This window comes from Cyprinodon tularosa, unplaced genomic scaffold (assembly GCF_016077235.1).
Source record: "Cyprinodon tularosa strain WSP-4 unplaced genomic scaffold, ASM1607723v1 ctg975, whole genome shotgun sequence".
Classification (NCBI taxonomy): Eukaryota; Metazoa; Chordata; class Actinopteri; order Cyprinodontiformes; family Cyprinodontidae; genus Cyprinodon; species Cyprinodon tularosa.
In genome coordinates this window covers 213808-226294 of record NW_024039757.1, presented here as the reverse complement: position 1 = coordinate 226294, position 12487 = coordinate 213808, and the positions used below count along the sequence as shown (strand labels likewise).

At 40.2% G+C, this 12487-nt stretch overlaps 1 protein-coding gene across 6 annotated transcripts in view; it reads right to left on the bottom strand.

The window, feature by feature from the left end:
• The window catches only part of LOC119776993 (poly(rC)-binding protein 3-like), a 133273-nt gene that overhangs the window by 46701 nt on the left and 74085 nt on the right, over positions 1-12487 (bottom strand). For all 6 annotated transcript variants that reach the window (XM_038275715.1, XM_038275718.1, XM_038275719.1 and 3 more), the window contains exons 3-4: positions 5000-5336; positions 2408-2431 (exon numbers count right to left, since the gene is read on the bottom strand). In XM_038275715.1, the coding sequence (XP_038131643.1) occupies positions 2408-2431; positions 5000-5134 (159 nt within the window). In that variant the 5' untranslated portion in view covers positions 5135-5336. The remainder of the gene's footprint in view (positions 1-2407; positions 2432-4999; positions 5337-12487) is intronic.

The window sequence follows — 12487 nt, the reverse complement described above, 5'->3', positions numbered from 1 at the left end:
TTGGTGACTGAAAAATCAGCAGGGGAATAGTCATTCCTTCTACATCTGGCCTGTCATTGCCATTACTGTTAAAATATAGTAGAAATGGGAGTTTTCCACATTTATCCTGGTTGTTGTTTATATTCCACCTCAGGCCATTATTAGCAAGATGTTGCTACATTTGTCCAACCAGACGAAGAAGGTGGTAAAAAAACACAACAACATCCAGACTCCCTGTTCATTGCTCTTGGTGATTTTTAAAGCACAAGATAATGTTGACAATGAAACCATTAAACCAATAGCAGTGTTTTCTGTTTCTTGGATCGACTGAGTGAGCAGCAAGGCTCAGATTGCAGCAAGTAACTGTTCAAATTAAAGCCAAAAGCAAACACTGAAAATATAAATATTAACATCTTTCATAACGTGAGGTCTTTTTTCAGGTTAGTATATGAAAACATGCCCAATCCAAGATGTTCTGCTTAGATTGTTAAAGACTGAGTGCAGAAAGAAGTGCTTTGGAACAGTTTAACTCACAGCTCATGGCATCACTTTTCATTAGAGTAGGTCCTTTAGGACCCCTGCCAATAGGGGCTGTCCTATAGACTGACATGTAAGACCAAGAGCTACAGTAATGTTCGGCGCTTGGTTTTTAGGATAAAGCATAAGCTGTGATACTTTCTCTAGTTAAAATGTATGGAGACATAAAGCTTAAGTCCAAGTTATTTTACCAGAGTGAAAGCAGCCAGTTCAGTGAAAAACAATCATTATTGTGGGTCTGAGAGTTAAGAATTCAAAGCTCTTTTAATGAATGATGCTTCTTGTCTCCCGACTCCAGGAAGCCCTGAAGCAGTGTTCTGATGCTCCAGGCTACTAACAGGTTAGAGCAACTGACTCTGAGTGTTGCATATAAATCAGCTTAGAAAGATGAAATACCCTGAGGAATAAAGAAAAAATGTCCTGCTGTAAATAAAGAAAGTAAATGTCACTGAAATCTCCATTTCAGTTTCCCACTAGTCTCCCTAAGTCTCATTTTAGAGCAACTCAGTTCTGCTCTGCTGCAAGCCTTTGGAGACCACTTCCTGCTCTGCTAATGCATAAAGAAGACAGTGAGGAGAATTTGGACGTCTGCTGCTTCTGCACATATAGGAGTATTCAGGAGATTTTAGACTTAGCCAACTTTTACTGTTATTTTGTATAAACAGAGTTATGTTTAGTACAGCTTTCCACACAGTAAATGTTCATTTTCATTTCCATAAAGTGCAGCAGTGATCAAATGTAAACAGTGTAGGAGAAAAAAAACAAACAAACATACGTGGTGCAAAAAACGCATTGATATGGAAGTTCAGAGATTTATACACAGTACTTGAGTTGAGGGGGGATGAGGAGGGATTGCATCCCCCTTCTTGAAAAAATCTTAAAAATCATCCCCCTTTCTAAATAACCATTCCCCATACTATCCCCTATGACATTTCATTGCTAAATGTTTAAAATTTCTATTATATCTTAACAGTAATGGCAACAATATTGCCATTTCAACTTTTGGCGGTCTTACGAGTAGCCTGAGCAAACTAAATAAAGTCAAAGAAGTGGCCTACCATGACTATGAAGCTGATCCCAGAGGGATATTTGTCCTCTGCATTAGTCCCTAACTATGCAGGGGCAGTGATAGCCATGCCAGTCTAGGGACTGACTGCAGTTCTACTGTAAGGTGCCTTGGTCAAGGTCAATGACTGGTGTACCTGACATGTAACAACTATACCACGTATATTGCTTTAGGTTAATAGACTAAGTTAATTAGGCTACATGTACTTCCAAAAATATATATATATATATTCCACCACCCCCATTCTTTTTCTTTTACAACTAGACTTGTGATTATACACATGGTGCAAATATGCAGTATTTTTGGTTTGGTGTTATTAGTGGGATGCAGAGTCTGTGACATTATTTGAAGTTTTACAACATTTAGCTGTCTGATGGCGTTTCGGAAGAATGCACAATCTGCTGGACCTGCATCGAATGCTGTGAAGCCTTTTCTTCAACGAAGCAGAAAGTTAATATATTTGTAGTATGATAATATTTTTGTATTTTCCTGAGAAATTTAGAAATTGTTGCACTTCCACGTCTCATCTTATACAGCAGCTTTACTTGAAACTCTTGAGAGCAGCTTTTGTTCAGAGAAAAGACAGACAGACGACGGAGTCCAACTGGAAATCTGACATGTGATTAATGAGGGTTTCACATTGTTGGAGAATTAAACTGACCGCCGCTCTGATCTGAAAAGCCAAATAGCTAAAATATGTGGACATATTTATATTTGTGTTTTTTCTTCCATTAAGTAGTTTCTTAACATTTGACATGATGTGACAGAGGTGCTGCTTTACTGTGATCACAAATGAACCTGCTGCAGCAGCAGTTAGTAACTCACCTTTCCAATAATGCTCCCAACTTCCTGTGGAGGAAAAAAAAACACCCGGTTAGAAAAATATTCACTTCTGTCTGCAGCACTAAAGGTTGGTGAACTGTTGGTGAACTTGTTTTGGAACAGCAGAGTGACAAAACAGTCTACAGAGTTATTATCTGTACAACATTGATTTAAAAGGAACATCAAACGACATAAATCAACCCTTGTGACTTTGCTGCTGATGGGAAACTGCTGCACTTTATGGCTGGATCCACTATCCACTGCTTTTCCTCCGTCCTGTCCATCTCTGTGTAACTATGTGTCTGTGTGTGGAATGTTTTGCCCTTTGCTGCAACCAATGTCTGTGAACAGATTTGTCCCTAAGGAAAAAATAATTTTGTCTGACTCTGAAAATGCAGTAACTGAGACAATGTTAGATGTTAGAGTATTTAACATTTCAGAAATAAACTCGTAAACTTGAAACATTGATCCAATAGAACCAACTATTCCATCCAGCTTTTATTGTCATTACACTGATACAAGTACAGACCAATAAAATTAACTCTCTTCATTTATTTTATTTTATTTTTTTTTCTTTTGAGTTTTTACGGCTCTAGTGGCTCATAGGAAAGGGGGTATGAGAGAGGGGGAGAGACATACCGCAAAGGACCACAGGTCGGATTCCAACCCGGGTCAGCCACGTTGAGGACTAAGGCCACCATACATGGGTCGTGTGTACTAACCAATGCGCCACCTGCACGCCCCACTCCCTCTGTTTAACCATCCCCTTGGGGAGCAGTGAGCTGCCATTGTGCTTCGCCCTGGAAGCAGTGTGGGGTTAAGGGTCTTTGCCCAGGAACCCAGTGTTTTCAGTCTGTGGGAGTGGGGCTTGAACTCAGAACCTCTCTATGCCCTATCCACTAGACCACCACTCCTAAACTCTGCTACTTTCTGATCATCAGCCAGCTCCTTTGGTTTCTGTATTTTATTACTGGATAGACTGATTAACCCAGGTGTGACTGGCCAACGTCAACAAGGTTAAAATTTTAGGAAGTAGTTGTTAAAGACAGAAACAATGACCTGACAGTTGAATCTGTTCAGTCTACTGACTGAACCTTCTACCAAAGAGTTTGAAATTTATTTTTACTCTCCAGGAGTGGGGAGTAAAAAGAAATAGGCCCAGTGCAAATGTCAATTTGGAGCTCATGCAGACTGTTGAAAGGAAAAAAGGCGTCACAGCAGTGATGTTAAAACCATTAAAGATTTCAAAGCGTCATGTTGTAAAAAGTCTCCCCTTCACACTTAGCAGGTAAACAGAACACGACCATCCAGCCTGATGGGAAAACACAGTATGAAGCTCCATAAACCAAACATCACCACCAGATGCATCTTAGCTTAATGTTGCAGACTCCTAAGCAGCTTGTAAATCATACAATCTTTAGTCTCTGCTAAACCAAAACTAGTAACAACTGCTAATTTTGGTATAGAGCTGTTTTGGAATGAATCATTATAAACCTGTGTGATAAATAAAGAGCAGCTCTAATAGATTTATTGGACTTTATCAAATCCCAGTAATTGTCCAAGAGGCCAGCACTATCGCTTAGCACATTGTTTAATCCAATTAATTACAAGAAGGTACTGTCCTTTTAGAGGCGACATGTTGAACATTTGGCCTTTGAGTATTTTTTATCAAATGAAAGTGGAGCTGTGACCACGTCTGGAGCCTCATGTAGAGCAGATTGATTTAATTTAGCTGAAAGTGAATCTGAACTTTAAATTAACTTTGTGTTCGCAGAAAAAGGACCTTCAAAGAGGGATTGCCTTCGAGTCAATGAGTCGATGCAATCAACTGGTTTTCCTTGGAATAATTTTCACTCTATGATCTGGTTGAACTGTAACGTACTTTAAGATGACGTGGTGTGAATTGGCGCTATAGACATAAACTGAATTGAAAGGACCTATCTTTATGATACAGGTAAAATTTTGACAATTGTCTGTTACATTGTTTAATTCAGCTATTATGACCTTAACCCCTCTATACACTAAATATAACGAATGCAGTTATCCATATATTGTCATAGCTCCGCTTTCTGATATAACGGTTTACTTTGGAACTGGGAAGTTGGAGTGCCATACATTTACGAGGTGATGAGATTCCCAGTTTCCTGTTTGTGGAGGCTAGTAGTTTCTATAGTTTTTTATTAGACCAATACAAAGACTGTTAACACCACAACAGTGACAAACAACAGTGTTCCATCTATTCTAAGATCCAAGTACAAATGAAGCGCACAATCAAACTATCTCACTCAGATATGCCCCATAACGAGAAAGGAGCTGGAATTGCGAACATATTGAGCTTTCACTGATAGCAGTTTTTCAGGTGAGCATTTTATTTTTCAGCATAAATTTTATTCTATGTTCACAGATTGTTTAATGTATTATATCCCCTGTTACTTTTCGTCTTTCGGACCACACCACCCATTTCGGTGACATTTTCAACATGCGTCTCGTGGCGGCGATATGCTTTTACATCTGGTTTAGCTACCTCCATAAATAAATAAAAACCTTCATTCAGGATTGTTTGATTTAGTGCAGAGCGCATGCTTCACTCGTTACCTTTCCGTGCATGAGAAGGCGCAACGTGAGCGTGACCCCCATGGCCCCGTCTCCAAACTCCTGTTCACAGCTCATGGTATGGGTGGTGGTGTGGTGGGTGAAGGTGTGGGTGGACTCTGCTGCTAGGAGACGCATGAAGGTCCAAGGCCCCGAGGCGAGTGGAGCTGTGCAGAACACCACAGAGAATGTTTTGGAAGAACCCGCTGAGGAATGCTTAAAAAGCCCCGAATAAAGTCGGGGGAAACAACAGGTTTGGTGTTTGGGATTCTGACGGTTGGACTGGACTGGTCAAACTGGTGGTAGACAGGGAAGCGTCCTTCTTCCTCCGTTTCTCATTCTGTAGGAAGCAGACAGAGAAGAACTGATAAATATACAATTTGTCTATTTTTGAACTCACTTCTAGATTTTTACCATTTGGTTCAGATATTTATGGCTTTTTTACCTTCTGGAATAAAAAACAAAAAAACATCTGTTAAAACCAAACAGTTTGGTTCATTGCTGTTACTTTATGGTACTTAAAGTTGAAATGGGAAAAAACAAACAAACAAAAATAAAACTCCAAGCATCTCAAAAAATATGTTAAACATATGGGTCAGTTAACATTTCTTTACAAGCTTAAAGGATAATGATCAGGGTCAGATGCTCCTTTTAATCCTCAGACATTCAAGGTAATGTTTCAATAAAAAAACAAAACAACAACAACAAAAAAAACTCAATTTAGAGCAACACATATTTCAGGTAGATTTAGATATGTTCTCTGTTAATCAATAATGCCGAATCCCAAGTTTTACAAGAAATAGTTTCTGGCAAAAATGACTACGATGAATTACACCCCCAACAGAAAGAGCTCCTTCAGTGACAGATGCCTGTATTCTCTATGCACCAAGGAGCGCCATCTCATATCCTTCCTCCAAGCAGCTCTTAGGCTTTAGAACAGTCACTGCTCCCAACATAAAATAGGTATTTACAGTGCCCTCCGCAATTGTTGGTACCCCTGTTTAATATGTAGTTGAGGTTTTAAAAAAAATCTACTTTTCTTTTTATCAACAAAGACCCCAAATTCAAAAAAAGAGAAAAATCCAACCTTTTATTTAAGTATATTACTTTGGTGTTAAAAATAAAATCACACATTTAGAAGACAAAATCATGAAATCATGTGTCCCACAATTATTGTCACCCCTAACAATTCCACAAAATAAAGGAATTGATTTCCTTTAAATGTATTGTTCTGTAGTTGCTAAAGTTAGTCAGAGTATCTAGGAACATTTAATTAGTAATTCATGACTTCCTGTTTCCCTGGGGTATAAATATGACGTGATGCAGACGCCTAATTCTCTTACCAATAAGTCAGCATGGCAAAGACAAGAGAACACACGATTCAAGTAAGGCAGATGTGTGTCGACCTTCATAAATCAGGCAATGGTTATAAGAAAATAGCCCCTCACCTTAACTTGCCTGTATCTACAGTGAGAGGAATCATTAAGAAGTTTAAAACAACTGGAACAGTGACAAACAAGGCTGGAAGAGGTACGAAGTTTATCCTGCCACAACGCACAGTGAAGGGGATGGTAACAGAAGTCAAAAAGGCCTACGCTTACTGTCACAGAATTGCAACAAATAGTGGAATCTTGGGGTCACAAAGTCTAAAAAACAACAATCAGATGCTCTTTACATGCCAACGAGCTGTTTGGAAGGCATGCAAGGAAAAAAACCTTTTCTCACCAACACACAACACACACACACAACAAACGTAAACGTCTGGAGTTTGCTAAGTGGCAATGGGACTTCAACTCGGATCGTGTGCTTTGGTCAGATGGGGCTAAGATTGAGCTTTCAGTCAACAAACACTCTAAGTGGGTCTGGCCTAAAACAAAAGATGAGTATGCCGAAAAGCACCTCATGCCCACAGTGAAGTATGGTGGTGAATCTGTAATGCCTGTTTCTCTTCTAAAGGCCCTGGGAACCTTGTTAGGCTGCATGGCATCATCATCACTTTGAAATACCAGGAAATTTTAAATAAAATCCCAATGGCCTCTGCCAAAAAGCTGAAGATGGGCCGTCATTGGCTCTTTCAGCAGGATAATGATCTGAAACATGTGGCAAAATCTACACAGAAATGGTTCAGCAGTCACATAAGTAAGGTCCTCCCATGGCCATCTCAGTCCCCAGACCCCAACCAAAAAGAAAACCTGTGCGGGGAGCTAAAGAGGAGAGCGCACAAGAGAGGAACCAGGACACTGGATGATCTACCGTAGAAAGATTGCGCAAAGAAGAGTGGTCAAAGATCCCTTAAGTGCTGTCTTGTTGGCAAAAGGGGGCAGTACAAAGTATTAACATCAGGGGTGCCAATAATTGTGGAACACATGATTTCACATTTTTTGCTTTCTAAATGTATGATTTTATTTTTACCACCAAAGTAATGTACTTAAATAAAAGGGATGGATTTTTCTCTTCTTTATTTTTTGCATTTGGATTTGTTAGGAATCCAGTTTGTGTGGGTTGTGTTTTTGCTCCACCACCAGGTGGCGCCTGGTTCTCGTTGGTCCTCTCACACACCTGCGGATGGTTGCCTCATTACCGGAGGACTCTTAAGCTGCTGACTGCCACTACCTCGACGCCAGAGTGTTTGCCAGTTTCGGGAAGTCATCCTGCATACTGCATAATTTGGACCTTCTCCCCCTGGAAGGAACGTCTGAGCTTCAGCTGAGCTGGGATTCAAACTGGAGGTTTTGGATCTACTACTCTCCAAGGGATTGTTTGAGCTTCACACTGAGCAGGGGATTCATCTCCATAAGAAACCGTTCAAGTAACATAGGAAATCTAAGTGGCAGTCAGCTCCTCCGTTCCTCAAGGAAACACCTCAACCTGGTTAAACCCTGTCCGCCCTCCAACGAGCAATTCAATTACTGGAACAACCCACACCAACTGGATTCAGAGATTCTGGAAACATGAGTCCTGTTGCCTTAATTCCCTTGTGCAAATCAAAGCTCAAATTTCCCACTGAGCCTGAACTAACCACAGGAACTTCCCCTTCACTTTTCAGTCCCAGTTCGCCAGTGTTCAGAGCAGCACTAGACCCATCCCTACCAGTTCTCAATAAACCTGTTAAACCTTCCCCTGGTCTCTCTGTTTGGTTTTTTGCATGTGGGCCAGATCTTTGCATAAAATCATGACAGGTTTCTTTGTTGTTTAAAAAAAAAGGAGAATTTTTTGAAGTCCTCGACCACATCTTAACCAGGGGTGCCAATAATTGAGGAGGGCACTGTATATCATGCCATTTCAACAATTTTCTACCTAGTATTGTAAATGATTTTTTTTTATTCACAGTAATATGAATATATTTATTATTCTTAATTATACTATCCAGGTTCTTCTAATAATTTTTTTATATAATCAAATATTCCTTTTCTTTTATTATGCTGCAAAGTTGAACTTAGTGTTTTATTTAATTTTTATATTTCTATATGCTTCAGCTCGTCTATAACTTTGCTGCTGCTATTTCTCCACTGAGGGGACAATCAATCATATTTCTATTCTGCTTAAGTGAAACATGGGTTGCAGGCTGGCTGGTAAGGTAAATCTTCAGGGCAGCAGATTCCACAGAAAATTTATAAATAACATCTGGCAAGGTCGTATTTAATGTTTGTGTGGATCGTTTTTACAGTAGCCAGACGATGTGAGCCGAATAGTGAACTGTCCAATATCGGTGTTTCTTCTCTCCACCAGTAGAAGGCACAACAGTGGATTTGGAAAAGGTTGTTAGAGAATTAAACTGATGCCAGCAGCTACACTCAAACTGCCCTTGTGGAAGCTGAGATTAGATGGTTATAGGTTTAGGGTTCCAGCAGCCCACTTTAAAGGATTTCAAGCTTCTGGGCTGTTGGTTCTGATAAAAAGGATGCTAGAAAGCCCCCAAAACATGAGTTGTTTTCCTCTCAAACTGCTGGGAGTTTGTATGATATTACCAATCACATATTCTCTTTTATCTGGTTCCGTTGCTGACGAGATGTGGGACTGTTCCAGGCATGCTGCAGCAGAGAGACGGCTCTGTACCTTGTGTTGAAGTGACCATAACTTTGCATGTATCAACGGTAAGTCAACTAGTCTAAGCAGTAATTAATCAATGAATCAGAGCCTCTGTTTGAAAAGCTCAGGGCCGCTAAATGATTTTGGCCTTGGAACCAGGAGTGAGGATGTTTAAGAATTTCCTTTCACATAAATGGAGCAGAAACAAACCTGATGAAACGAGCTGCCATTGCTCTGCACTAATGAGTAGCTGTCACCCGTTTGTTTGCATCGTATGAATGCGTCTGAGCATGTGTCATTCACATTGTGACTTCCTTTGATCCTTTTCCCAGAAAGCTTGTGACATTTCCTTGAGCATCTGTTTAGTTTTATGCTTCTGTGTCTGAAAATCTGTCCTTCAGGCATCTGTCTCTATGCCAACCAGCATCCTTGGTGACATTAAGGTTTGTAGATAAATAAATACGTATTTATGGAAGGATTTTGCCTCCTACCAAACAAGCGTTAGGTGTCTTTGTGTAGAAGCCAGTTGCATGCAGTGAGCTTTATATATCCATCTCCATTTGTGCTGAGAGTGTCTGCTTCTTCCAATCTCATAAAAAATACAGAATCTGAACCAAAGTAGGTCAGCATGCAGGCTGTCTGGCACACGAGACAAGCAGCCTCTCATGACAATGCATCCCTCTCACACTTTTACTAAAAAGGAGGATGCTTTAACTTAAAAAAAAACAATCTAACAGTAAAAATGTCTACAAAAAGCATGCATGCATCAAACTGGTTAGAAGTGTGCATGCACTCAGTAGCCTGACTTGTTGGTATTAAAATGAGGCATTTAGTTCCCCTACAAGATCTGTGAGTGTGTGTATGTGGGAGAGATGCAAATCCCAAACATATGAATTATTGAGGCTTTTTCAGATGCTACAGCTTGCCCGCCCCTCCCCCCCTGAGTCATACGTGACAGTGCAAGCACACACACACACATGCAGTAGTTAACAGGCCAAGGATGTGGCCTTGCACAGTCAGACTTGAGGGAATGAGCCTTGAATGCAACATGCATGATGTCAGCACTGAGAGTGTCCAGAAAACATCAGGACTCAGAGTAACTTAAGCTGATCAATCCAAGGCAAAAACTAGCAGCCTCTATTGGTAGGAATACCAGGTCTTTTTGTTGTTGTAATTTTGTTGTTTATTAGAATCGTCTCTTTCCATTCGGCCATCCTCTTTAATAACTACAAGTAATCCAAAGAAGTAAACTCTGATGATTTTTAGGGAGAAAGCTGAACAAAAGCACTCATGTCCATAAATTACTACCTAAAGGAACTGGAAGCAGGATGAGAAACTGACAAGTGTCACAACTGCCATTGCAGGTGACTGCAGCCACCAGCCATGCAGAACTGCTGCAAAGATAGACCATAATTACAGCGCTGCACTGATGATGCTGTAACACTGTTTACTAAGTCATGGTTTACTACAACATCACTGGTTATATTTTATGACAGTAAAAAGCATCATGTCATGTGACAAAGTAAGTCTTTGTCAGGCTTATAAGGCTAACAGCTTCTTGTTCTTCTTTTACTACTGAAACACCGACTTCCTGTGTGAGGGGTGTGCATGCAGCATCAGGTGACGTTCATTAATTGGAATGCACTGGAAATTCAGACCCCGAATTGCAGAGCATAAAGCCCTGGTCACACTGGCTGCGTACGACTTTTAATCTCTGGTCCAAATTTTTTCCATGTCACGCTGACTCGTATAAAGATGCTCCGACTGCGCAGGGGGAAAAGATCTCTGCAGATCTGTGCAGGTTTTTTTTTCCACTTCTGTCTCTGGGCCACACAAATTGAAACAATTTCCCACATTTGACTTGGACAGAATGTGAAAAATTATTAAAAGAATAAAATGCAGCTATAAAGCAATGCCCCACTTAAAGATTCTGTGCAGCATCTCAAACATAAAAATAGATTTAAAGAAAAGGAAAAGTAGCAACAAATGCCATCTTAGCTGGGGTTCCTTTTAAAGTTTAGGAACAACAGAAGCCTTGGCTCTGCTCAGAGACATCACCAATGGAAGATGTTTGAGTCTTGTTGTCTGAGACTCGCTGGAACACGATAAAGCATGGCTAATGAGCTGTTTTAAAATGGTTCAAAACTAAAAAAGCAAAACTATTTGGAGGCAGTATCAGTCCAGTTTTTGCTTTACTGGACTTCTTTGCAATCGAAGCATTCCAGAGGGAAATGGCCAAAAGGTTGGATAGTCGACTGTCATCCCAAAGTCATGTCAGACATATGGAATATATAAAATAGATATAAATAATGTATCTACACTGGCTGAACAGGAAGCACAGCAGACCCAATTCTCCCTGAACACATGTCCATGACATTTCACTCCCCAGTGATGGTCAAGTCTGCATGGCAATATGCCACCTTATAAATTTTATGGCAAGGATCTAAATTTTGTTTTAATGACTTTTTTTTTCCTGTTTCAGTCACTTCCTCCACAAAATCTGACCTTTGCTCCACTTCCGACACCAACACCTGGATTTTACAATAACTGAATTTCTTGTTTCGCCATCCTGACCGCTGCTGCCATGGTTATTTGGATACTTGACATTTATACCACTCTGTAAATATATTCATAGGTAGTGACAGGGCAATTCAAGCAGAACATGCACCTCCAATCAGTGCAATGCAAAATAAGGATGTATAAAGGGAAGGTCTGCAGAGATATATCGACTTATACATCTGAATGTGTTTGTGCACCACACGTATCAACATTTCTCCCTACCCCCACATTTAGTATGAAAGATGTGCAGTCTCATGTGCATGAGGCCCCTGTTTTTTAGAAATGTATGTGTTTTGCTCTGTCATCCGTCAACAACAGACTTAGTTCCCATCTGTGAGGGACGGCGGAGGCTCTCCATCATGCTGCAGCGCCTCAGAGCCTGTGGGAATTCCTGCTTAGACCAGAATGGCTTGTATGGATGACCGAGAGGATAACTTGCAGATGAAAGAGGCAGTGTAAACTTATAATTGAGAGACTGCTGTGTCTCTGTCTTTACGTTAAAAAAAACTCCATGTTTGATCGTTTCTGCTATGAATCGGCGGCTCAGCACTGAGATATGCTGACGCTGTGATTTACATCTTTAGACCTGATGTAGTAATGGAAGAGATGGGCAATACCCATTAGTTACCATGGAGACTAAACATTGATACAGAGGGACCTTCTCATGTCTGAAAAACAAACAGATCGCCACATTTTTTTTTGTTGTTTCTCACTGACAATAAATAACTTTTTCGTTTTCATAACAGGGAATGTAAGAATAACCTTAAACTGTTGAGTTTTTAACTAAAAGGAGAATATTCTCAGATCTTGGTCTAAATATCTATTATCCTTAATGCTAATTTCCAACAGTCTGAGACCTGGACTCACATTAAGGTCCAGGATTTACAAACCCAACCTCTGATG